Source organism: Loa loa, assembly GCF_000183805.2.
Source record: "Loa loa unplaced genomic scaffold supercont3.46, whole genome shotgun sequence".
In the NCBI taxonomy this organism is placed as follows: Eukaryota; Metazoa; Nematoda; class Chromadorea; order Rhabditida; family Onchocercidae; genus Loa; species Loa loa.
This window is the reverse complement of record NW_018108226.1, coordinates 171,998-198,517: the sequence shown is the minus strand read 5'-3', so window position 1 is coordinate 198,517 and position 26,520 is coordinate 171,998. Positions and strand designations below refer to the sequence as shown.

The window sequence follows — 26,520 nt, the reverse complement described above, 5'->3', positions numbered from 1 at the left end:
GGAATCAAGTTCCGAGCCAAGTTTATCGATCTGCTCAATAGTTTCAGCAATTAGTGAGGCATTCGCCTTTGCTTGATCATTTGCTAGAAAATCAAAAGGAACACTGTTCGCAGGCAATCATGTAGTGGAATCTCCACTCACATTTTCATGCACTTTTTAAACGACCTTGAAACAGAGATGTTTGGAATCCATAACTATAAGTGAGGCGCTTTGCAAAGCAGATGTCATTAAAACATTGAAATCCGTAACACGATTTCTAATTCGACATGATCAATTTTGAACCTCGTCGTTGCAACTCAATATAAGCGATGTTCAAAGTTTTATGAATCGGTCTATTAAAAATTGAACTTCCAATCAAAGAGAAGTAAAAATTAACCATCGTTTCCTGTACAAGAGCCATTACTCATATGGCCATTACGAGCTACAGTGGGTGCCCCGTTTGGATGTGCTGTTATATCTTCATACGCAAAACTTAATGGCCTTGCTGGTCGCCTTAAACGTGACTCTTCTGACACATCAGCCGATGAAGATGACAGCAGGATTCCTTTATGATGAGAGGCCTGAAGAAGTTATCAGATTATTCAAATTCGATTTGTTTTATTTTACTGCATGCAATAGAAGCATGAGGAAAAAACACCAACATAAGTTTTTTTTAACGAAACAAAATAAAAAATAAAGGTAAGAAAAACAGTGAAAAGTAGCTGCATGACAATAGTTTTCATTTCATTTTAGTATTAAACCGTCAATCGTATTTTGATACAACTTAGAAACACTTCGATAATCCCGAATTGTCGTAGAGGCATTATAAGAACTTATACTACCTTATCGACTCCAGCAGACGATCCATGAAAATCTGGAACAGTAGAAACGATGGAATTGGAAGTAGAAACGATTCTTTTGGGTAAAGGTGGTTTTTTCAATGCAAAATCAAATGGCTGTGATGAAGATGGAGGCGCATAGGTTTGAGAATTAAGCACTGTACGTCGTGGCTGTTCTACTACTGATATTGTATGGGCCCGTATTGATGATGAACTCGCATTAGATGCAAAACCTGAAATTCAAGAGAAGAAATGCATGGAATTTGTTTCAAAAAGGATAATTCAATCCAGACATGCTAGTTAAAAATTTATTATATAATTCCCAAAATTTTCGAAATTTCAAACCATAAAGCTGAAATTTATCTTACAGATGTTTAAATAAATTAAAGTCATTCGCAGCAGTAACTTCACATTCACATTAGGGTAACATACATTCGAATCTTTACATAAGTCAAAGAATCTTTTGTACTGCCAACTGAAACCGTAAAATATGAATAGATAATTCAAACGGTGGCTGAATCAAACATATTGGTTTAACGACAATCTCTTTTTAATTACAGGTCTAAAGTCTTACCAACCACAGTTGGCCATGTACATGTGCTGGGTGTTGGTGATGGTGCTTTAACTGAGACATCATCGCCATTATATACGTAAAAAGATCGACTAGCATTGTTAGATAAACAGCTACGCCACGAATTATCTGATCCTTGATGTATATCATTTAAAATAGTATCAATGACCGTAGTGGCCTTGCCAGATCGAATCGTGACATGCAAATGATCTGCTACCTGCCGAAGGTGACTGCTTTCCTCTAAAAGACCCAACTGACTGTTCTGAAATAGGAAAAATCAAAATCAATTTTTAATGACCATCAATAATACCACATTTCAAAAGAGTAACATCACAGAAATTTCGATACATACAAACAAACTCCTAAACCTGTAGGATTTTCTTTGGGAGGCACCTCTCCTGAATATTTCATCAATACAAAAAAGTTTTTTCCATTGCTTAGGAGAAAATAATATATAAAACGAAATGACAGGAGTATAAAATGACAGGAGAAAATATTGTATAAAATGACAGAAAAATGATGTAGTTCAATATGTTCGAATTCATTTGAAATGTCAGTATACAGTAAACATGACTGGGTTGGTAAAAAGATAAGTATATTTCAATTAAGTACTTACGAGGACAGGAAGCAAAGCTGTAACAAAAAATGACATTTGATTGCGCTGTTCAGTTAACAAGATTTGAGAGATACGACGTTGCTCATTCACGGCGCTTAAATCTATACCACCTTTACGCGAACGGATCTGTGATGGAAACGAAATACATATTATTCATTCGTAAAAAAAAGACATCCATTCGTTAATCATAAATAAACTGTAATTATCAGTTGAAGCTATGACTTCTGTGCAGCAACTCCATGAACATCAGCATTAGTCGATGTATCTCCTGAACTGATTCTTTTTCAAAGAGCTTAGAAGTGCTGGCTTACTTTAAAGAAAACCGCAGCGTGGCTGGAACAGAGTCTAGCAGAAGTAAGCACAGCTATAAAGTTTTGTGTCTTGTCAGTTAACTCAATGACTGGACAGACGAATAGCGTGTTTACAAGAAGTTTCGTTTTCTACCTTTAGAAAACCCAAATTTAAATCCCCTTGTCGAAAAAAAAAAACCTGTAGAAATTCCAGCACTTTGGAGACATTAGTTTTTAAGATTCGAGCAGAATAAACAAACAGAAGTTAAATCAGTCCTACTCGTTAATCAGCCAGAAAAAATGTTATTGAACGGTCAATACAAACAGAGGACATCTAGAATGTACAGTATGATACCCTGCAATTCACCTTTCGACAAAACTTGTTCGCATGTCGATCCATTTCCATGGTTCGTTGTTTCCAGTGAGTACCCTTGTTCTGCAAGCTCATGGCCAGTTCATCGGTTAGCGAGTCCACAAAACCACGCAGACGATTTTCGATAGATCGCTGTCGCATGCAAACACGTGTAAGGCATGCACCAATATCTCGAGTAGCACCTAAACAAATTCCTTCAAATTTGCCGAATTTAATCTCAATCTTCATTATCCGAATCCAAAATTGCATTGTATAAGTCGTTCAGTGTGAAGCGTTTCAAGATCAAGATAAACAAAAATAGTCACTCTTTCTAAATGGAAATTTGAAAAAACATGCAGCAAATTTTTCCAAGAGAAATGTTCAAAAATAGAATCAGAAATAATTAGGCGACATTTATAATATTACTATCAGGGATGAGTAAGCTTGCAGTGAAGAAACTGGCTTCCAAACAGGAACTTTTTTCTTTAATGATTAAGCAACACCCAGCAAACTATTTCCCAAGAATCTCTTCCTTCGTGAAAAATTTCATTTCCGCTACCGATTTGCGTTACGAAATTATAGAATGGAGCACCAATTTGAGTTCATTTAATATTTAAAGTAATAAAAGATGTAAATGGAAAGTTGCATCGAAGCAGAAACCATTCAAAATACCTTTTAAATTATTGGCAACATCACCAACAGCTTGTATAGCATCAATGAAAGCATTCATACAAAGCAACGTCGATTTCATTTGTGATGCAAGTTTAAGAGCTTTCTGAGCGACATTTTCCCATGCCGGATATGTCATCTAAAAAAAAGTAAAGAAAAGTGTCGTTGGATAACGCGAAAATTCTGATCAGTAATAAACGATATATTATATATAACTTCATTATCTGACTCTGTATGCATGGCATGTGAAAAGAAAATCCAAATCTGTGTCATGCGTATTCTTATTGAATAAAATTTATAAACTTTCACTCTGAATATGACTGTACAACACATAACTTATTTCATTTTTCATATTCAAAAATTTTTTGCATCTATTCATCATCCTAATGAACTGAGAAAAGGAATGAAAGCACACCTTCATATCATGCACAATACTTTGATACATGGAAACCAATGCATTAAATTCGGCATCACAATCCATCATGTGTGCTCTTTCTGCCGGTTAATTTATTCAGCTCTGCAGTGCTGATGACGAAATTGAAAGGATAAAACTACGTAAGACAGAGCGGGTAAGTATGAAAGATTCAAAGCGATGATAAGTAGAATGCAGGAAATTAACAGCAACTCCGGTAAAGAACTATACAATATATGCACATCTTCCCGTACCCTTTAATGGCACCTAGAACGAAAACTAGCAATAACTTGGCGTCGTATTCATATAAAATTTGTTGAATCAATTTTAGTGGCACTTGGGAGGAAACATGACAATATCAAAGGGCGACAGGTATAATTAGAAATTGAAGCTGTACTCGGAAAACCTGGAATATTTCGAAACAACTAGAAATTGTGGCTGTTTATTTTTTTAAAACGGATGGAACAAAATTGAAATTTCGAAGAAAATGCGAGGGCAAAGCATTGGGAAGAATCTTTCTGAATGATGGCACAAAATAACCAAACGGAACCATATTTACCCCCAATTTCCCTTCTCCTCTCGTCTCTCCACTGATTCTGTTCGCTTATTTGTAACAAATCTCTTCCAACATGTATAAAATATACTTTAAATTTAACCCTAAACTTGAATCAAATCTTAATAAAATTGGCATTTTAAGAGGAAGTATAAACTAGCTTCATTATCATTGATAGAGAGAATAGCTAACACTTTTTTGTCAATTTTTTTGCTGACAGTTCTTGCTAATACTTACTGATCGCTCATTCAACCATTCTCTTCCAAATAGAATCAAATTTTCTCGTATGGATGCTAGCCTTCTTCCTGCTGGATTATTGGACTGCTATCACTTCTAATGGATTACTGGACTACTATCTCCTCACAATCTTTGGACTACTACTATGTCCTCACACAAGTTATGGATGTGGGTGCGTGCATGTTTGGGTGTGTGTGGGCGGCAAGTGGATAGGTATATGTGCAGGTAGCTTTACTTGAAATTAAACAAGTTTTTTGAATGGAAGAATGGAAAAAGTGCACTCGTACAATTTCATTCCCTTAAAAAAATTGGTTGTGAGTTCATTTTACGAACTATGGCAAAGTTTTCATCTGCTCGCCCGTGAGCATGATAAGCAGAGCCCGTCAGAAAGCAAATTTATGTTAATAGCGTGCGTTGGACAGGATATCCAAATCATTGGTCTTCTCCCATCTACGCATTCCGGGAGATCTCGAGCCGGCATCGTATTGTACTGCAGGGCATATATTAAGCACATCGAACGCATAAATTTTTCAGTTAGATATATTGCCGTACTAAAATTATATGCATATAGATCTGAGAGATCTCAGGATAATGCTAACATGAGGTGCATAGAAACAAGACGGTTAGTTTATTCATTTATGTGGTATTATGGTTTAGCAACAGTTTGTGGTGCGATTACAGCTACTATAAAATATAATTAAAAAAAGGAAATTCATTAATTTGAGGCTGCTACATTTAAAATGATCTAAATTTGTCGCAACAACAGCAATGACTGTAATGAGAGATATGTAAGATGTCATTACCATCAACAATTCCTAGAAATTCTATACGAAACCTTTCTACGAATTGAAAAAATTGGCTCCAAAAATAACTGTTTAATTGAAGACTTCAAAAAATATCGAAATGGGAGAACCAACCGCAGTTAATGTCCACTGAATCCTGGTACTATGAATAGGATAAAGGTCAGTAGACATGAGTGGTCAAAGGACGAAAATGTGAGCAACAATAGATGAGTGTTAACATTTTTAAAGCTTAAAATTTATGGCCACAATCAAATTTCATTGAGGATTAAGTGGTGAAAGTGCAAAAGCGAATGGGAAGGACAAACATTACTCTGACTGAAATAACTGATAGGAAGGACTGTGCACCCAAAATATGGATCGATCGCTCCTGGAACTAATCCGAGCATCCACCGCGATGTATCTTATGGGGGTAGACTTTACGTTCCAAAGTGTCGCTATATAGTGGGTTATCACTGTAAATTTGTAGCAATGTAATGTGAGAAAAGTTTTAACAGTAGCTTGAATCAATCTTACATTTCAAATGAAAAATGGTCAATTAGAATCGAGAAAAGATGAGGCGGAAGGACGAGGGCGGGAGTAATATGGGCCGTCAAGGAAGTAACCATGAGAAGAGGTAATGGGTCAGCCATTCAGGGTGCATTGCAGACAAAGCTACCCAAGGTGAAACGAAAGCAAGAAAAGCTAAAGCTAGTTGCTGCTGTTGCTGCTGAACGCTTCGCTTCCCCTCTCAACCCCTTGATAGCATGGTGGTACACTACCCTGAGACCGTGGTGCATGCCAGCATGAGCGTACTCTCTCTGGATCGGTCTGCACGTACATGCAGACACACACATATACATATGTACATACATACATACATACGCACATACACACATATCTACTCACTGTTAAGGGAGTTTGAAAGCATATTGGATAGATTGCAGAGCCCTCTACCCCTTCTCCATCGCCTGGTCAAGAACTTGGACCAATGACGACACTGTTAGAGGGATTGCATTGATATACTACCCTATTCTATCTGATCTGATTCCATCTGATCCCATACAATTGGGAGTACTGTCTTCTATGTCTGACCATTTTTCAAATGAGCGTCGTTCTTTTGATCATTTTGCTGAGTCACCAACCGCTTTTGAAGAGGACTGCATACAGAAATATCCTTTGTATGCCATTGTTTTACTTCTAAAAAATTAATTTTGACTGAACTAATCGAATAGATTATCGTGCGAAGAACTTGTACACATAATTGACGGTCGTACTGGATAATGACCCGACCCGATAGTGACCATTAAAAGAGTTAGTGCTAGTAATTATCAAAGTACTATGAAATCTGGAACGGAAATTATTAAACAAGTAAAATAATGAGCAGAAATGGAAGTAAATATCTTCTTCTTCTTCCCGCATCTTACTTTGTCGAAACTTCCTTACCTATCACTTCCATACACTCACATTGTTGTGTTAGACTGTTTATTTAATCTCTATACTGTGGTCTGTTTCATCGACAACCTTATAACGATCTAATTTTTGGCTCCTACTTCAATACTTCTCTTTCGCGAATGTGACAAACGATAAATGTGATGAATAGCCAGTTTCAGCGCGACTTAATCAAAATGATATTTGCATCAGCGAGAAGATCTTGTTAAATTGAATGATCTTATGACTCTTTTTACCTGTCCGTTTTGGCAACAAAGTATAAGATGAGATTCAGTTATACTCTTTTGGCATAGCTCCACTTTAGAGTTGCTTGTTAAAGTTCAAGTAGCCATTTTTCATGAACTTTATTAACCCGCATCATTGCCTTCTTACCTTCTGATAACCTCATTGCAGTTTTGGCTTGAATTTGCAGACACGAATATGGAAAATTGACAGCATAAGAATCAAAGGCCAGGACTACGTTAACTCATTGCTGTGTTTAGCTTAAATATTTTTGTATCAGACTTGGTCCAGCTAGCACCGTAGTCCTATGTTAAGCTGTTGTCTCACGAGGAAATTACAGGAAAGATATTCAATTCTCTTGAGATGGGCAGCATGACACATTAACAGCTAAAAGTGATTTACAAATGAGCCGATGTTTGCTTACATTAGTGTCCAGTGTATGCGAATCAAGGTGCTTATGGACTTTCAGACAATCCGCCACTTTTCATCTGGTTTGTTTTGAGGTGTAGTCAGTACGATCGATTCGATTCTTAATTAATGCTATTAAATAAAGTGATATTTAAAAACCCATTAGGCTGGGCTCCGTAACCTACTGTTATCATCATTGTTACCGCAATCTCATAATCATCGGCGTTTTTATCACCAACATTGCCATAATATTATTTTACCGATAGGCAAAAGGAGCGGAAGTTTTTGAAGGCAATATCATCGATTTTCAAGTATTGCACAGATATAGTGCGAAATTTCGTTGAAACGTCTGAGGGGAGACGAAGTGAAGGTATAATTATGAACTGCTTTCCATTTGTCAATCAATCAGTAACGCGGTTGAGAGATGGAAGGGACGAAAACAAAGATGAGAAGAGTGGGGCGGAATAGCCAATGAAGGAAGAAGGTCTTCAAATTTGCCATTTGTAGAATATTCGCAACTCCCAAGTTTAGTCAAATTGTACGCAACTCGGAGGAAAACGGATTTGCAAATTTATTATGTAAATTACTCATACTCTAAATTATCGTTTTGAAATACTTAACTATCTGTAATGCTTCACAAGAAGTATTAAGGATGAACTGCATGCTGAAGCGGCGAGTGAACGAAGGGGCAGATGTATGTTCCTGTCAAATAGAATTAGGGGACAGTTACACTGAAGGACTTTTGAGTTTGAAATGTTTTTCTCACTTCTCCAAATCCTTTCATTTCTCCCTAGGCCTGGCGTAGTCTCATTTTCCTTTCATCAAGAGAAATAGTCATTTAACAGGAATTTACAGATCTGCAACAAAGCTAAAACATCCAGCACTCAGTGGCTGAATAGAACTGCCTACCTGTTATTAATGGTTTAAGAGTAAAAAAAGCCCCACACAAATCTGACATATACAGAATATTGAACTAAACTTTATTTCTCAATATCCCATGCCACTCGAAAAAGCCTATCACTTCGCATCGCCTCGGGCCTTTTTTCTCCCTTGTTCGTCAGCCGTATCATACCTATCAATTCCCAACTTCCAGCTCGAAGTGTTAGTCCTACTTTGTTTTTTTTTAATATTTAAATTACAAAAGTCTGAAACTTGCGGAATCTTGGAAGTTGAGTGTAAATTTTTTCTGACATTTAACTTCAAAATTTAAAAAACTCACGTTTGTCTTAATTTATTGGATGAAACGAATACTGTCAATCTTCAGAACGCCATCATTCTGTGGGGTTCGATCAGCTCAATTATGATCGCTTCAGCATTAATTAAAAGGGAAGTGATTATGGTTAGTGGACTGCTCTAAGCGCACTTAACACGCCATACTTGATCATTTTAGTATGAATGAATGGATGGTTGTCTTCTGAAAGAGAAATTAAAAGAAAAATGTTGAGGATTTCTCGAGTACCTTTATGGCATTCCAATTAAAACATTTTGACTGAGAAGGAAAGAATAAATGTGAAAGACGGAGTTTGAATCCTATCATCTGCTTGAACCCATCTAAAACTGGAACTCATGAGCATATTGAAAAGACAATATTAGTTATATGGAACTTGAAATTTTTAAATTTAACAGGAAATTAGAAAATAATGATGAGTTGAAGAACTACCAATGAACATTGCATAAGTACTACTCCAAGTTCGTAACCAGAGAATCTTTTATTTTATTATCGCCTTTTGAAAGTTGTTTTAGTTTTCTTACAAATATTTTCAAATGTCAACTTTTCAAACCGTAAGAGAAATCAAGGTTTATAAGAAAGCAAATGTAGATGAGACATGTGGAAATTAGGGTAATAATCATATTATATGGCTATGATGAAATTTCAACAATAACTGTGAAAGTGGGAATTCCAACAGCCATAAGTCTCTTCCAATTACGTCATATGAATGAAAAATATGGAACGATACACTTGTTAACAAGAATACAATTTAAAAAATGAAGTAAGAAATTCCAAAGTAGATAGTCATCACTTCTCCATTATTCGTATATATTTTTATCATATCTAATATGGCCATATAAATTAGGGGCAAATTAAACGTAGTTCATCTGATCACATTTTGATATGAAGTTTGACACTGGCACAATCCGTCGATCATTTTTTAGTAGGAAGATAGCCAAGAACGTAGGAGGAATAAATGATAAACGTAATGATAAATGGACTTCGTATGAATGTACATGACTATTTTTTTTTTTTTTACAATTCTTATATAGCGATGTGACAAGTTGAAGATGGGAAGTGATGAAATTGGTGGTAGAAAGTGTTTAAAAAGCGAAGAACAAAAAGGAATAAGAAAAACGGAAATATTATTGATGTTTCAATTGATCGAAAGAAATTTTTTTTTTATCTTAATGGTGCAAATAGTCATTTGTTTTTGATGATGCATGTATATTCTCTCTCCTACGATAGTCATTTTACATTTTAGTGATTGCGATTTCAAAAGTATTGCAGTCATGAAACCATTGCTGCAAAAAAATGTAAGTTAATACATACATTTGATGCAACTCTCATTTTATTGTGCTAAAAATGTTTCGCAAAAAAGTGTCAAAGTTAAATTAAAATTACCACCTACATATTCATAAATCACATTTATTAGAAATGTTAAAATTTAGTTTCCCAAAAGTATGATTGGTTCGTGGGCCAAAGTGTCATGCAATTCTTAAAAAATAAAAATTAAATTATATCAAGAATATTTGTCTGAAAAACAGAAATGATTGGCTATTGATATATACTATTGCATTTGGTGATTCTAAAAGAATGCTACTTCTCTAAGCTTTATGATAAACAGTGCAGAAGCATTGACCAACATGACTGGTGGCGCGCATTGGTGATATATATATATATATATATATAAATCGAAACTGAAAGCGAAGCAAAAATGAGTTTTCTCATTTGAGATCATCGCATGTATTCATTCTAACTTGTCATCGAATGGTACTTGATAAGAAGAGAGTAAGCATTTTCTCCAAAACATTCCCTCTTACTCTTGAGAACTGTTCTAATCTAATTTTCAAAATGTCCATCAGTCATCAGCAAGTGAAGTATAGGAAGAGTGACCAAGACAAGACTAGACTGCGACAGAATTTCTTTGCAGCACTTTTTCAGTATCTCTCTAATTTTGTCGTAGTGAAAGAAATGAAATTGTGTGATTGTTCAAGAAATTTGGTTGAGAAAAAAATTATCTGATAATTACTGTAGATACAGTTTTTAATTGAATCAATTATTTTGATGAAAACGAAATGTTGGATAATACAGTATCCACAGTTTGAAGTGTTATTATTTTTTCCATTTATTGTTAACTGAAAAAAAAAGAAAGAAAAATTCATGTTAAAAAAAAAATTTGCTCGTTCTCAGTAATAAATTTCTACATTTTGCCATGTTTAACTGGTTGTTAGATAACAATGACAATGACATATTTATTGTTAGCAATCGATAAACAATGATTGAAAGATAGAAAATCGGCCTGAAAAATTAATTGATCTAACATATTTGTTGCGTATTAGTCTTGGACGACGTTACCGTAATTTTTTCCCTCTGCAATGGAACAGTTATTGAAGAGGACAATTTAAGACATACATGGTTTTCATTTCAGCCATTTGTTGTTTCCATGGTGATGCTGAGTTGATGATATTTCATAGCCATAGCCTCAAGCTATCTTGTATTCAGATGTTATTGGTACTTTCAATCGGTTCAAAATCACTTCAAAGAGATTACTAACTTTCATTTTTCCTTCATAAATTTATTTCAAATCCTGATAAAATCAACTGAATTCCTTGTAGACAGCACTTAATACTTATAATGTAGATATTCCACCAAAGAATTATGATTTCAGATATTTTAACATCCACGACACGGGCAATGAGTAATTTGATCCAACATCATGAGAGGTTATATCAGTTTATCAAGCACAAAGAAAGGGTATGTAAAATTTAATAAAATTTCATATTGAAATTCATGTTTCAATTAACATTGCATAGTTTCTAGATTCTGTGCGTTATAATTTATTTTTTTAAGATTTTTTATGGAACGTAGAATAACAAGAACTATTTGATTAATTTTTTGAGGTTAAACTTTCCATCTATACCGATTTTAATCATATTGATCATTTAAAAGACGAGCGTATCTTTCCCATTGTTGAATTTTCAACTTGGTTTGATTCCCACTTTTTGATAATTCATAATTCAGTTATCTAAATTTTGCAGTCTTCAACAATTTTTAAGGTACTGAAAGCGAAGCCTGTCGTTGAAACCAGATCTCGATCCAAATCAATGCCAGGACGTCCAAGAATTTCATTACAAAAGGTTTTTCTATCGCACAATTTATCCCTTAAATTTCTGAATTCTTTCCAACAATAAATTTTTTAACAATAAGAAACTCCAGACGACAAATTACTTAATTTTTCAATCTCCTCAATATTACCGAAAATGTGAACCATTCCTTTCACAAATTTCAATCAGTGAGATTTACAGTGCCAACCTATTAGATTTGTCTTCTCTATCGTCAGTATGACTAGGTAAACTTCAGGGTTATTTTGTTGATTTCCTCAGTTCTGAAACGAACGGAATCGCTCCCTGACCAGCTGAACTTGACTACTGGGATGGTTTCACTATCTAAAAACTTTTCGCAGCTCTACTCATACTTTTTGGTAATACTCGAACAGTCAAAAATTTTATGATTCGTACAAATTTCACTGATGAAAGAAAATTGTTAATGCTTAATTTAGCTATTTATGGGTAAGTTCCAGTTGGTAAGCTTTCATTGAAGTAATCATTTTAAACCACGGCATCAGTACAACAGCCTAATCGCTTTTACAGCGTGACGAAGAAATAAAGATCCAGGAAGAAAACGAGCGCCTACTGAAATCGTTACTGAAAATTTCGGAACGAAAATCGAAGTATGTGTAATTCGGTATTCCCAGTCCATCTCTCTATGATAGTGTTTTTCTCATTTCAAAAAAAATTTCAAAAAAAGTTTCTTTCATACACTGTTGTTGATTTCCGAAAATTCTCAGTGCAAATAAATAGGAATTCGACAAATAAGACGAAAATACCATGAAATACCCATACTGTACCGAATCCCAATGAAATTTTTACCTTCTTCAATTTCCCATTTTCCAGAAATCTCACACAAAAAATTGACATTGCTGTGTGAAGAAAAAAAAGACAAATTCGATTCGAATATCTTTAATTCTCCAGCATCCCTTACGTATATATAAAGGAAGCGTTTGAGCTCATCCTCAGAAATGAAACAACATTCAAGATTTTGCAGGATGTGAGAAATTGGGCAAATGCCCAAGTCAGCAATTCTTAAACACTCCGCTACCACTGACTTCAGATGTTTCAGATTCCTTCCAAATCCCTTTCCAAACCTGAAAACTTAAAACATACGTTCTACAAAAGGACATCTAGCTGTATTCAGAATCAAATTCAAAGTTGAAATCCTACGAGAGAAATATAATTATTCTGTTTTTTTTAATACTGAACATACATCGAAATTCGAATCTGTCGAATCTGCGAACGGATTCGGGAAACCGCTCTCAATCGAAGGAAATTGCAGCAGTTGCGATGGTAGGGCTAATGATGACGGAGATGGCGGAATAGATGAAGCAGTTACTGCAAGAGGCGTAGGTACATTTGCCGTTAGCTTTAACCAGTCAGATGTGAATGAGTTTACTTCAGCAGCATCATCCAAAGACAGTAAAACCATCAGATCAGGTGGACAGCGGTCAACTAGAAAATGTGAGTAAAATGACAAAATCAGTTCAACCTTTTCGGGATTGTTTCCTCAATAAATGTAGTTAAATGTAGCTGCGGTGTATCGGTGATGTTCTCGCAATCTCACGACAACCACACCACAAATTACCGCAAAATCTAATTTAATACGTAACATATTGCATGCCAAAATTTCAATATCATTATCCTCAATATCATTATTGAATTTTAATATCGATATTTTGAATCTCGAGATTTTCCACTTCAGAACATCATAAGACTGGAATTTGAAGTTTACCATTTCTACTTAACTTCCATCCTGGTGGTGGAGCTATAGCTGGAATTGTAGTGCTAGATATTTCATTCATTGGATTTGGTTCAATTGATACTAATGTTTGCCCTGTTATGTCGCTTGTTGGTTCAATGTTATCACTGTTTTGACATTCTCTTGGTAAGCCCAGTGGGCTTTCAATTCTATTGCCCAATAAATCGTGCCCATTCAAATTCTCTAAATCTTGTAGCACTTGCTCCATTTCCTGTTCACATTGATCGAGCTCAATTAGGCTGAAAGACATTTAGTGATCCGTTATCAGAATTTATTCATCTGTTTTATGAGTGAAATCAGCCGGTATTCGATCATCATTTTTATTGGCAAAATTTTTTTAGGTCCAATTGAGAATTAAATAGACAACCTTTCGGGTTCTCTTTCGATAGTTGTAATTTGATCGTCATTCTCACAAACAAGGTCTTTTAAAGGTTCAATCAGATCCTGCAAAAATTAGCAGTTTGTTTGTTGAGAATTCATTTATCAATAATTTACTTGCTGGGTTTTTCGACTGAAATCATCTGAGAAGTCCCTCGTTTTCTAAATCACGTGGAAGTATGATGGGATATTTATAATTTAGGAATAATTACCATTAGTACTTCAAATTCGTAATGTTTGCGACTAGACACGAAATCATAAATCTTCTCATATGCCAGCGTTGTTTGCACATAGTAGTTGTATAATAATTTCTGATAAGATTCCAACAGCTGCCAAAGAACATATTAAATTATTAATCGTCAAATCAAAATAGAATATGTAATTTTCTGAGTTACTTATCGTCATACAGAAGTCATTTGGTCATTCTGAAAGACATTCATTTTATCGACCGCCAGATCATTCGATTCAATCCGACAGAAGCAGTGAAGAATCCACAGTTATTTTACAATATTTTGAATACTGAATATTAATCTAAATGCAGAGCAATAACTAATTTTGAAAATGAAGCAAGATAACATTATATCAACTTTTTCTGAAATTGAAAACAATGAGCTCAGCTATTTAAATGAATGAATCATTTGAAGAGGAAATTTGTTTCTTAGTGAAGAATTGCCGTTTACTTCGAGAATTCCAGAAACATATGAACCATGCGGAAAATACTCGTCCATCCCTGCCATTTTCGTGTCAGATCTTCTCAATTGCCTTATTTAGGCATTTTGAAGCATACTTATTGAAATTAATTGTTTCCTCTATATTTGTTGTATTTAACGTATAACATGAAACATATTGAGTGATAAATTGAAAGATTTAACGGTTGGGGGCATCGTTTTACCTTACCTAAAGTTACATCAAATAACAATCCTTTGCGGAAAATGGGCATCTGGTAAAAAAGGATGATCATGCCTTTTTTTAACTTGAATTTGAGATTTAAGTAGTTTTACGTAGAAAATGAGATTTTGATTACGTAGTACCTGCGAAAACAAATTATAGCGACTAGCGACCAACAAATCCACTTTTTGAAGAGTATCCAATTTCAAACTGTCCAATTTTTCTTTATTTCGCCTAACAACACTTTGTGCTGTACGGAACTTTTCCAAAATATTTTCTGCGTCTGGGTCAAGCTACAAGAGAATTAGTCAGTAAATAAGAAGGGAAAACAAAGATACATTAACAGGATAAACCGTTCACATCCGACCCGATCCCAAAGAACTGGTTAATAAGTTGCCAAGCGAATGTAGCTTTGCAGAAATTACGCATGACTTTGCGTAAGAGAATGGAGTTCTCTGAATCCGTAATACTTGAATGAAATACACCACTGCCGGATATTAATTGGAAATTGACTAATACTTAAGAAGTTCAATCTAGGAACATCTTAACAGCGATTAACCTCTTTACTAGTTTTTTTCATCCATAATAATGATCCTCTGTATTCAGTCCTAGCTTTTTCTGCAGCATCCACTGTATCTGCACAATCTATGATTGCTCTTTCTGTGAAAACATGAAGCTCACCAAAGAATCGTAGCAGAGGATTTCGAATTTGTAATCTAGCAATAAAGTTTTCAAAATTTATTAATAAATTGGTTTGTGACAGTAGAAATTCTCTAGACCAGCAGATCAACTTAGAAGGAAAAGTAGCACCGGAATGAATCTCCTCACTCACTAAAAGGAAATTAAAAAATTTTCACTGCAGCTCAAAAGTTATCCACTTTTAAAAGAAATAGCGAAATAACAAAAAACCTAAGTCCATTAAGGCTCCTTCAAAAAATCTGATTATCATCTGGGAAAAGAGCCAAAAGAACAACTCTGCTCGACAATTCAATGATTATGAATTTAGGATAGAGAAGACACGTTTTCGAAATAACCTATGATGTACTGAAAGCGCCAATACTCTGGCAACAGCAACCATAACGCGGCCAGCAGCTGTCACTTCTGTGCCACCATCCTCTTTCAACATTTTACTCAATTCAAATTCCATTTGTACTAATTCTAAAGAAGATTTCCGTTATATTTAGCAAGAACAACAACTTCCTTTACTATTCCAGCTCCATTTTTTCAATGGTAGACCTTTTTCAAGGCATCGAAATATAAGTCAGAGAATATGAAAAAGGCCTGCTGTAAATAGTAATCCAGGTGCAAAAAAAGAGTATCAAAAGATTTTTAGATTTTTGACGGAAATTCTTTTGCAAAGTCACAAAACTTAAAATCTTGAATAAATTATGACTGATTTAGAAAGAATACCGCTTAAATAATTTTGATAGTTATCGATACAGCAAAGCAATTGATCAGATGTTTCTTGAACAAACCGAAACAGAGCTACTTTTGTATCCAATTCCGCATCTGAAGCTAACAAATGTTCATCTTCCTGAAATTGACAGTCAAATTTCATTTGACTTTTATTCTTTTTGAACAAAATTTGGAACGTTCTTTGAAAACATTAGGAATTTTTATTGTCCGACTAATAACATCATCATTTGCAATCAAGGAAAGTCTAACCTTCTTTCCCAGTTTTTTCCTGATTAACTGCTTAGCTGTCCAATATTGCTGGCGCATTCTATTTAAGGTAGGCTCATCAAATCGATCCACAAAACGATCGAAATTTAAACCGCTAAAATCAAATACTAATATTATTATTAATTAACTTTGAAATATTTAGCACCTGTCATGAAGTAAAGCCTGTCAACATTATCGCAATAATGAAGAATAGAATAGCTCGAAAAAGACTGAAGTATTTTTGTCGTATGCAAGATAAGCCTAAGCGGTTCGAACTATCAGCACTGTCAGCAGGAATGGATTGGGCGATACAAACGATATCGAGCACGGCATCGTAAATTTTGGCGTAAGAGTACATTTGCGCTATATAAATTTAAAATCAGTTAATCAGAGAGTGAAAGGGAAAAAGGTGAACAGATGTAAACTTCATTCTTTAATCAATTTAAATTATCACCTGGTAGTCGATTCGTATTGACGTGTATAAGCCATCGTTGGCTTATAACCTATCGTACAGCGATTTTTAGCCTATCGTACAACTTTCACTTCTTATATGATATTCCGAATTTATTATATTTAATGAATTTCTTCAAAAAACTTCGGATTACAACAATATGAGCGTTTTAATGGACAATGATTTAAATTAAATTATACAACAACATTGCCGAGAAAGACAATATCATTTCTATCCCCTCATCTCATTGGCTCGCTTCCACATTAATTTTTTCATTTCTCAACAATCTTCTTTTAGTTCTTGCATTTGAGTTAGACTCTACTTTACGACCATCCCTTTGTTCAACAACCATTCTTTTGAAAACGAGACTTAATTTAACACTTTTCAGATATCATTTTTTATTCCTACATAATCCTTGCTCCAACTATGTCTCATATTTTTGAATTTTTAGTCGTCGTTTTCCTTCCCAAGTTAAACTATTTGCCAAACGTGAACGTTCTTCAAATTCTCCGAATTTCATAGGTAACTTTAACTTCTAATCACATAATTACATTTCCAGATGTTCTTAATTACATTTCACGTTTATTAAGTATCTCTTGTAACTGACTGGAACATAGCTTAGTCATGCAATAAGTGTCTCAATATTCTTAAGATATTTGTTCCGCCATAAATATTATAAACTTTGATCAGTCTTATGATATGAAAAGGAGTTAAGTCCTGCACGCACAAAAGTTTGTGGATCGAGTCGAAGTTCCCTTACTTTAATCAAAAAATCCACGTGAAAAGAGCATATTATAGTGTCAGTCGGTGATATCTAAAGAATGGTGACGTTCAGGGAATTGAGAATAGCGAACCAGCAGTTAAGCCTAAAAATCAGTTCAATGTGTATTTTTGATGCCTATTTTCTTTGCCTAAGGAATAATTAAACATTCAACGGAGCTCAGTAATAAAATTAAAAGTTAAGTTTATGAAAGCAACACGATTCAATGCTAGTGCTTATCAATCGAAAATGTCAACGCTTGTCGAGCATCGTTGGATGGATATCGATTATCATACATGCAAAAAATAGCAGAACGGCTGAGTGAAGAACGAAGAAGCAGTGAAATGAGCTGATGTATGATGAAAATGATGATGATGATAGCATGGGTAGGGTTGCAGAACAGTTAGGCACTAGCTAACTAACTAAGGTTAAGGTAGGCTGTTTTCAGGATGGGCAAGATGGGACACTGATGATCAATCAATTAGCTAACCAATTCCACTTATCCTTTTCGAGCTCTTCGTTCCTTCATTCTTTTTCTCTTTTTCTCTCCCTTTCTCCTACCAACTCATATTCTGCTCTGTCTAACAGTAAACAAATTATCGAAGTGAACTTACTCGCAATAAACCTTATCCATCTAATGAGAGACATATTTACAGTGTAGGGGGAGTTGTGTATGGTACAGAGAGGAGACAGTATATGGTAGATGTTACTATTTCCTTGTACCTATGTATTAAAGTCAATATTATCAATAAACTAATGATAGCAGCTGTGAAAGAACACACTCTTTGAAACAGCAGTGCATCATCTTTTTTTTCAGGAAGGACGAGCGTCCGGCCGCATTAAAAACAACAAAGGAGGAGATGCGGTAGTTCTATGAGGGATGATTACGAGTGAGGTTACTAGGGAAGGCGTGTCTTCTTTAGAGAACAGTATTTCATTAGTTGCTTCAACCTTAGTCATGTAATGGGAAAGGCTTCAGTAATTGCTTCAGTCCAAATGTTTCGCTATAAGAATTGTTGAATTAAATTCACTCAGTTGTTCTTGTCATTTTGTTAACACAAAAACAGTGAACAAAAACAGTAAAATTTGAGTTTGAAAATTTCAGATGACACGTAAACGCAGAAATGACAGCTCAAGTGGTTCAGAGAAGTCGCACCCTTCAAACTTTCATCGATCCATCTCACCCTCAACTTTTCATCGCCAAAGAGTACATCGCTTGAATAATTTGAGGATCAGTGACGAAAAACGTAATCGACAGAACGACAAGGGAAGAAGAGAAAGAGGGAATAACAGTATGGATTGGAGACATTGCAAATCCAGAAATGACGATAATGACGTTCCAGGAAGAGTTTCCAATTATAAAACGAGAAGAAATGGAAAAGAAATGGTGCAAAGTCAAAAGAGAGTAGAGAAAAGTAGAGCTTCATCCAGTAGACACGATTCGCAGAGAAGTGAGGCTTTTCTTCATCAATCGAATATGTGCAAATTTGTCCTCATCATATAATTTCTTCGATTCTAGCGAAAAATGAATGGCTCGAAAATTTCTTAACTCTGTTCCATATAACCTCGATTACTATAATTTATCTTAGCTTATCCCAAAACATGTGATTTACATCTTCTTCTGAGGTTTCTTATTTGTTTTTATCCTGATTGTACTGATTTCTCCGACTTTCATTGATCCACAGCCGTGGATACTCGCAGATTTGACAGTTTGTAAAGGCTGTTGGAGAACGAATTTACTTTATGCGAAGCAATAAATCCTCTTTAAGTAATAAGGCAAATCCTTTTTAAAGAAATTGCATTTGATTTCCCTTTCATTATAGCAAGACTTTTACGGTAGATATTTGTTGGCAGAGACATATTTCTTTCCCAATTGACAATTTGTTTTTTATATTGCAGAGGTGGAAAAGAAGTTCGGCAATCAAACCGATAGAAAATTATCAACTAGTAATGCAAAAGAAGAAAGACTCGAAAGTGTAATCAGAGATCATCCGTAAGTTTTATAAATTTGTTAATACTTTAAATTTTCTACCTAGGTGATTCTAAACCTATGTGGATACATATATTTATATGCTTTCAAGGGGTATTTGTGATGAAACAATCGAAAGGCAGCATCATAGACCTTTAATTGTTCCAATTTTACGTAAATACTTTTCAGTGGTCAACTGCAGGATGCGTTTAATGAATATCTTCGCGGTGATCACGACAGGAAAGAAGAACCGAAGATCGAAAAAGAGAAGCCGAATTTTGAACCAAGTGGGAAATTGGCTGAAGATACCAATACCTATCGAGGTGTTGTAATCAAATACAACGAACCATCTGACGCACATATACCAAAATTACGTTGGCGTCTTTACCCTTTTAAGGTTGCTTGTTGACTATTGAAACTTTTGTCCTGATTTTTAGGTAAAATGTAGAAGTTATGATTCTTCCACTTTTCATTATTTATAATTTTGATATAAAATATTTTTTATTTCTTCACTGTCAGCGTAACCACAAACTACACTGTGCAAGAACAGTAGAATAAATTGTGGTTATTTCCTCTCTCTTCTTTTCGAAATTTAGAACTATTCCATTCTATTATACTTTGATTTTTAAACCTTTTCCCGTTCCCATCGTAATATAAACACTAAACAAAACAGGACGCAGAAATAGTGTGACCTCGGATATTAATTTTCAATGATTTTTTCCCATATCTCATTATTATGAATGACACAGGGCGATGAGGCTTTGCCAGTGCTCTATATTCATCGACAATCAGCATATCTTATCGGACGTGATCGCAAAATCGCTGATCTCCCAGTAGATCATCCTAGTTGTTCCAAACAGCATGCTGTCTTTCAGTATCGTCTCACACCAAAGGATTTACCTGATGGAACAACTGTGAAGCGCATACGCCCTTACATAATAGATCTAGATTCAGCGAATGGTACTTATCTGAATAATGAACGTATTGAGTCACAGCGGTGAATTTTTTTTCTAACATTTAATTTCCTTATGATATTTTGGGTTTAATGGAATACTTTTAAAGTATCTTTGGATAACAGTTACCACTACATTTATTACCTCTACATCCATTTGGGAAATTGTCTCCGTTTTGCCTTCTCTTAATTGTAAGTTGTTCAAGCTTTCATAAGCAAATCCAGTTATTTTTTATCTCATCTCATGCTGTTTTTGCTCAGATTCATAGAGTTGCGGGAGAAAGATGTGTTGAGATTTGGATTCAGCACACGAGAATTTGTACTACTTAATGAAAGGTCACATGATGAGGAAGATGTGGAGACGGTGAAAAAAGAAGAATTGTCACCTTCCTGATGTAATTATTTTGAATTTATTTAATGTTTAAACTGTATTTGTGGCATCACACACAGAATTTAAATGTCAGTTCAAGATTTAATTCAGTTTTGTAAAGTTCATTTCGAATTAAAGATTGGTAAACATTAGTTTTAATGGTAGAAATTTTTGAGTAGATTCTCGGTCCAAAAATTATGAGAGTTTGCGAACTTGATTTGTTGTTTATCATATATTATATATATATATATATATATATACATATATATATAATGTATAGGTCTATCTGGAAACTTTTACTCTATTCTGTGCAGGTCCAGGTTTAAAGTATTTGGAGACAAACATTATTATGGAAAAATAGTAGGGAGCTTCATAAGGAATTTTCTCCAAAAATTATTACATTATTTTAGTTGTGGCAAAGACTTTTTGGTCTCTCTAATCTTATGTTTTTTTTTCATCTCTATGTTTTCTTTTCTTCTCTATGTTTCTTTTTCTTGTCTTTTGCTAATTTTCAACTGTTTCCCCTGTTTTTGTTTTCGAATAAATAAACTGACAGGAAATACAAAAGCTTAAAATCATTCCCTTTTTTCTTTCGTAGAGTCGGAAAGAATAGAGAATTAGTTTTAATATAAATTTGATAATAGCCAATAATTGAGCAGAAAAGTTTTCCTGAAATTTCGGTTACTTTAACAGTTCTCTGAAGCGATTTATATTATTAACGTATCGCTGAATCGCTTTTTGTCATATGAAGCGATGAATGGAATTTTCACCTTTTTGGTGAATTCCATTAGCTTTTTAGGGATTGATATCGAAAGATGGAAAGTTTGAGCCTTGATTTTTATTTATTTATTTTTTTGAAATAAAGGATAATGAAATGCTCAGGAAAAGTGTAGATAATGCGTCCAATATGGTGCCCAAGATGTCAGGATACAAAGTGAGAAAGTCACCGGGATATGGGAAGGGAAGCAAGTCATGCTTAGGTAGGTAACAAGACGAGTCTGAGGTTCAGTTAGCTACAGCAAGTAATTGTTATATCAATTAGTGTTGTGCTGAACATCGTCGCTTTATGGCAGTCTTTCTTGCTTCCAGAATTTAGAAACAATTATTTGCTTGAATCGAGTGGTTGCAAGACTTATTAATACATTCGCAAAGATACAATCAATCAAGAGCTAACGAATAATGGAATCTTCATGCTTTTCAACGTTATTCCGTTGGAGACAACGCTACTTAACGAAATCAAAAATACGATCGATTGGGTGAGAAGTGGGAATGAATGGCAGGAGTATGGCGCAGACGTTTTACAGTAATGACTCACTCGAATCTCTTCCCCTTTGTAATCCAACTTTTTTTCTCCGTATCTTTTAAAGGTTTCACTTATTTCTAGTACAATTTAATTACTGACCACTTTGTAGATTTTCAAAATTTCTGATGGAATCTGATCTTGCCTAAATGATACACCAGTTGTTATGATAATTGATAATTATTATCGTCACAAGTGTAGTTAGCTCGGACTGACAAAGTTAACAAAAGTTGGGCTTGTTGAGCTGAATGCTAATGAGAATATGCTTAGAACAGAGAGATAGTAATAATTAGTCCCATCTAATTTTCAAAAGTAGATAACAACTGAGGCGCTAATTTCTGAACTTCATAGTGTTCCATTTGTTTTGGTTTCAACAAAATTTATCTTCATTGAGTGGCTCCTATCCATCAAATTTTCAAATTTTACAACATACTTTGAGCTTTTTTAGTTTGCTTGTGATTGTTTGTGAGCCTTTCAGTTCACATGTATCATTCTACTCAGTATGCCTGCGGTAGTTCTTCCCGGGGAAAATATCGAAGATCAGCTATTGCAACTCTGTCTCTCTTTCAGCATTTCTGTTAATTTACAAATATCACAGACATACATCTTGTTCTTCTTGATACCGGTGGGAAGGAAGAAATCTATCCCACCTGTTTTTCTTTGGTATATTGCTGTGTGATGTTGATGTAGTGTATGCAGATGATAAAAATAGAGTTGTCAACCTGTCTTAGCAACAATAACAACAACGACAGCAGCATTAGTGACAGAGCTGTGCATACTAATTGTTATTTTAGAGTTTTATTGATTGCCCTTATCAGTTATATATTTCATGGTCCAGTCAATTTAATCATACAGTCATCGAGTTAATCATTTACTCTATTAATATTCGTTACTTTGTTGTTCATTTCTCCTAATTCTTCTGTGTATTTGGGATGAAGTGAAGGGTGATGAGAGTCATAAGTTTCATAGTACTTGACATTATTAGGTCAATTTGGTGTTTGTGAAAAATTGAAATGAATTATTGATTTCATCCACATCATTACGGTAGAAGGAAAGAGATACAGAAGAGTTCCCGACTTTTAAGAGATCACGATGGGGAGTCATATTTTTCAGTCCTTACAAATTTAAGCTTCATAGAAGAGGGATTAATTTTTCATTATTGCAACTGACTAATTCCAGAACACGAATCATATGTGAATTATGAGTGAGACAATTAAATAAGTCATTCCCAACAGTATCGTCGCCAACGCTCAATCCTCCTCCACGAGAGCATGTGATCGAGAATACCCAAAAGATTTCGTTTGTTGACCATTTTGTTTTTCTGTGCATCAAGAATTCTAGCGCAGTTGACCCGCAGTAAGCAACGACCTACCTTGATAGATGATAGGGAATATCGCCATTTTTTGATGATTCAATTCAGCAAGCAGTCTGGGTTATAATAAATTTAGAAAGGCGGCGAAAATAACTTCTTGGATGATTCCTTCCAAACAAATAAGTCTGGACTAAGTTTTGCTATAGGCGCGGGAATAATCTCTTATGGTTAATAGTGGCTTGCCCAAGCAATGCAATAGCCAAGCATTTCTGGATTTCCGATATTGAAGTTATCTCTCAGTAGGGCGGAACTCTAACGTTGCAGGGAAGAACCTGCAACCATAGAAATGACTCAAATGGCAGCTGAGAAATGCATGATGCGAGCATTTCTCATTGCACTCCTGCTGTCCAGGCCTAAATAGTCGAAGGCTTTCCTTCATTGGTCCAAGCCTTTTTTCTGTTCATCCACTACTAGCATCCTGTTTGCTTATTCGAAGGTGGCACCAATAACAAATTTCGGGCGGAAAGAGTGCAAAGAGGGGGATAAAGGACAAGGATAAGACATGATTGTCAGCTTACCATTTCATCAAATACATCAAATTCACTTGGCAATCTTCTTTGTCAATTTATTGATTAATATTGCGAAAATGGTCGTTAAGCGTGCGGAATCATACGTGCTTTTAAATGATGCCTTCTATTGAACTGTTCATTTTCGTCCAGCTGTGGTAGTTGTATTCCTTAGTACTTTAAAACTTCAGCAACTGACTTTGATTGTGCCTGCAGTTTAATTTTACTGTTTTATCAACTCTAAATTGAATATTTTGAAGTACCTTGTAGTGTAGTGGAGTATTTGCTTTGTTTTTAATATTTGCAACTATTTGTGGTCAAAGATCACGGACAAAACGAACTTCCGCTTCCATAATCCAGATCCATTAATCAAATTTATTATTAATTGTTGCCTTTCTTCTTGTCCTTCCTCACTCCTTCTTAGAAGAAAAATTACCTGCACCTTTCAAATTATTCAAAAATTACTTCCTCGATATATCTGTTCGTCTTTTCTTGCAAACACAATTTCTATGAGTACTGGCAGGTAATAATGATAGTTCGATTAAAGGACGAACCAAGCAGAAAGTGGAATTCCTACCCTTCTGAATGTTTGGTTGGTCATGAGAAGGTTATCAGAATACGGCACTCCTTGGCAATTAATCCTGTGGTTCGAAATGAGAGGATGGAGTTTTGATGGAGACGGTTGACTCAAAATTGTAAGTCAATCATTTCATCAGTAAGTAGCGAGACAAGTTTGAGGACAAATATCATCTTGGTACTTATTCTTCCGACTTACGAAAACATTGTATTCCTCGATTACTAAATGTTTTGAGCGTAACATTATTCAAAATTTCATTTGCCATTGATCGATAACCCAGCCTACTATCTTGTGGACAGCCAGAACGAAGTACACATGGCTGTGCGTGTATGTCTGTGTGTGTCACATATATACGCTGCGATTTCAACTTCGGAAATACAAAAATTAAAATAAAATATGATCGCTTCTAATCATTTATCCTTCACTTTTTTGTTTATTTCCTCTACGTCAAATGATTCCAGTTGAAACGCTGATAACTTGGCGCTTTTTGTTTGCATTTCTTTCAGTCCTTTTTCCGCCTCTCTACTACTCCATGAGATATTTTTTTTACGATGATGATCAGCAGTGAAATTGATCTGTAACAGATAGTTTGCCCTTTTTTCTACCATACAATCAGTATACTTTTCTGCACGATAATTTCAATCGGATAGACATGTGACATATCAAAATAACGTCAACTGTACGTGTAAACAATTGTACGTTGATGACTTTACATTACTATTTATGTCATACGATTTGAGGCAAAAGCAAGATTGTGTGTAGTCTTATTAGACTCATTCAAGAATGTAACATTCAAACTGAAAATCCAGTTATCTCCTTGGTAGCAAGTTATTCGATTGAATCTCTGAAGGTAGCTGTATTAGTTTAATTCCTCATGACTAATCACTTATCTCAGACTACCTTAATGGGTAAGAAGACTCTTTCTTTATTTTTATACCATATTTTCTTCAGGTCTTCCTGAATAGTTATCTGTTTTTGTATTGTTTATACTCATTCCTCAGTTATGTTTAAAGTTGCCAGGAAGGTTCTTTAGCTTGTCAAAAATTCATTGTTATGATCTGTGACAATCTAAAGAAACTCATACGGAACCCTCTAAAGTTATTCTTCTTCCTCCCAGATTGACCTATTCTCTGTCATACACTTCACAACTATTCTTACATGAATTTCCAATCTTTTACATACAACTACTCTGTTACTGATGAAGTCTTTAAAAAAGCACTACTTCAAAGTTCAAGGTTTAACATCTATAATTGCATAAATATTGTGTGTTATCTATATACGAACTGATTTTAACTTTAACTGTTGGGATCCGTGAAAGTCATTAGAAGTATGACAAAACTAGATACTTTTAGACATCTTCATGCTTCTGGTAGTGTGCCTTTTCTAAATTTCAATTAGATTACAGAATTCCTACTCATACGTTAAATGAAAAGCAAATTTTGCGAAGCAAACAGTTCGAATTGAAATTTTGGTATTCTGAAAGATTCGTCCCGTCAAAATCTTTATTGCACTTTTCGGATTCAATAGAGATTTTAGAAAAGAGATGCCGTTAGCTGGAAAGCTTTGAACTGATTTCTGTAAGAGCTTATCAAACAGTAAGGTAATGGGATATCTTTAGCTGGATAGAGCGGAAGAAAACCATATAAAAAGGGTAAGGTCACTTTAGAAATGACACTTTCTAGGACAAGAAATCATTGGTACTATGAGAAGTAAAATTTATATGTATGGCTTGTCCGTTTTACATCTATTCATTTCATTCATTTTCCGGTTTTTCCGGTTTTGCTCCTTAAACTCAACTATATATATATATATATATATATATATATATATATATATATATATATATATATATATATATATATATATATATA

The 26,520-nt window shown here is 34.7% G+C and overlaps 6 protein-coding genes across 6 annotated transcripts; 3 read left to right on the top strand and 3 right to left on the bottom strand.

The window, feature by feature from the left end:
* Positions 1-371: 371 nt before the first annotated feature.
* LOAG_03858 (hypothetical protein) lies at positions 372-3,797 on the bottom strand (the record flags this gene model as incomplete). The annotated part of the gene is made up of 7 exons (XM_003139395.1): positions 372-560; positions 822-1,051; positions 1,393-1,651; positions 2,006-2,131; positions 2,663-2,850; positions 3,320-3,455; positions 3,732-3,797. The coding sequence occupies 7 exons, from the start codon at positions 3,795-3,797 to the stop codon at positions 372-374; spliced, it is 1,194 nt and encodes a 397-aa protein (XP_003139443.1).
* A 2,127-nt stretch (positions 3,798-5,924) lies between these two features.
* LOAG_17165 (hypothetical protein) lies at positions 5,925-6,107 on the top strand (the record flags this gene model as incomplete). The annotated part of the gene is made up of 1 exon (XM_020449825.1): positions 5,925-6,107. One exon carries the CDS (start codon positions 5,925-5,927, stop codon positions 6,105-6,107), a length of 183 nt encoding a protein of 60 aa, XP_020306596.1.
* A 5,147-nt stretch (positions 6,108-11,254) lies between these two features.
* Positions 11,255-12,367, top strand: LOAG_17164 (hypothetical protein). The gene is made up of 3 exons (XM_020449824.1): positions 11,255-11,346; positions 11,649-11,729; positions 12,243-12,367. Exons 1-3 carry the CDS (start codon positions 11,287-11,289, stop codon positions 12,330-12,332), a joined length of 231 nt encoding a protein of 76 aa, XP_020306595.1. The 5' UTR covers positions 11,255-11,286; the 3' UTR covers positions 12,333-12,367.
* Positions 12,368-12,595: 228 nt separating this feature from the next.
* LOAG_03857 (hypothetical protein) lies at positions 12,596-16,933 on the bottom strand. Its single transcript, XM_003139394.2, has 11 exons — positions 16,847-16,933; positions 16,396-16,507; positions 16,141-16,264; positions 15,765-15,888; positions 15,290-15,446; positions 14,874-15,023; positions 14,055-14,171; positions 13,832-13,908; positions 13,438-13,703; positions 12,916-13,157; positions 12,596-12,796 (listed from the first exon to the last, which is right to left on the bottom strand). Exons 1-11 carry the CDS (start codon positions 16,879-16,881, stop codon positions 12,725-12,727), a joined length of 1,476 nt encoding a protein of 491 aa, XP_003139442.1. The 5' UTR covers positions 16,882-16,933; the 3' UTR covers positions 12,596-12,724.
* A 1,766-nt stretch (positions 16,934-18,699) lies between these two features.
* LOAG_03856 (FHA domain-containing protein) lies at positions 18,700-21,086 on the top strand. Its single transcript, XM_003139393.2, has 5 exons — positions 18,700-19,054; positions 19,503-19,596; positions 19,762-19,969; positions 20,322-20,569; positions 20,786-21,086. The coding sequence occupies exons 1-5, from the start codon at positions 18,709-18,711 to the stop codon at positions 20,916-20,918; spliced, it is 1,029 nt and encodes a 342-aa protein (XP_003139441.1). The 5' UTR covers positions 18,700-18,708; the 3' UTR covers positions 20,919-21,086.
* A 3,744-nt stretch (positions 21,087-24,830) lies between these two features.
* Positions 24,831-25,310, bottom strand: LOAG_03855 (hypothetical protein; the record flags this gene model as incomplete). Its single annotated transcript, XM_020446430.1, has 3 exons — positions 24,831-25,004; positions 25,075-25,224; positions 25,260-25,310. The coding sequence occupies 3 exons, from the start codon at positions 25,308-25,310 to the stop codon at positions 24,831-24,833; spliced, it is 375 nt and encodes a 124-aa protein (XP_020303228.1).
* Positions 25,311-26,520: the final 1,210 nt, after the last annotated feature.

What these genes read in the sequence shown, in the direction of transcription:
- LOAG_17164 (XM_020449824.1), top strand. Translation starts at nt 11,287, where the DNA reads ATGAGTAATTTGATCCAACATCATGAGAGGTTATATCAGTTTATCAAG. An exon ending in TTATCAAGCACAAAGAAAGG is followed by an intron (nt 11,347 to 11,648) that starts GTATGTAAAATT and finishes ACAATTTTTAAG; the next exon opens with GTACTGAAAGCGAAGCCTGT. An exon ending in CAAGAATTTCATTACAAAAG is followed by an intron (nt 11,730 to 12,242) that starts GTTTTTCTATCG and finishes TCGCTTTTACAG; the next exon opens with CGTGACGAAGAAATAAAGAT.
- LOAG_03857 (XM_003139394.2), bottom strand. Translation starts at nt 16,881, where the DNA reads ATGGCTTATACACGTCAATACGAATCGACTACCAG. An exon ending in CAATACGAATCGACTACCAG is followed by an intron (nt 16,508 to 16,846) that starts GTGATAATTTAA and finishes ATTTGATTTTAG; the next exon opens with CGGTTTAAATTTCGATCGTT. An exon ending in GGAAAAAACTGGGAAAGAAG is followed by an intron (nt 16,265 to 16,395) that starts GTTAGACTTTCC and finishes TGTCAATTTCAG; the next exon opens with GAAGATGAACATTTGTTAGC.
- LOAG_03856 (XM_003139393.2), top strand. Translation starts at nt 18,709, where the DNA reads ATGACACGTAAACGCAGAAATGACAGCTCAAGTGGTTCAGAGAAGTCG. An exon ending in GGCGTCTTTACCCTTTTAAG is followed by an intron (nt 19,970 to 20,321) that starts GTTGCTTGTTGA and finishes TGAATGACACAG; the next exon opens with GGCGATGAGGCTTTGCCAGT. An exon ending in GAACGTATTGAGTCACAGCG is followed by an intron (nt 20,570 to 20,785) that starts GTGAATTTTTTT and finishes GTTTTTGCTCAG; the next exon opens with ATTCATAGAGTTGCGGGAGA.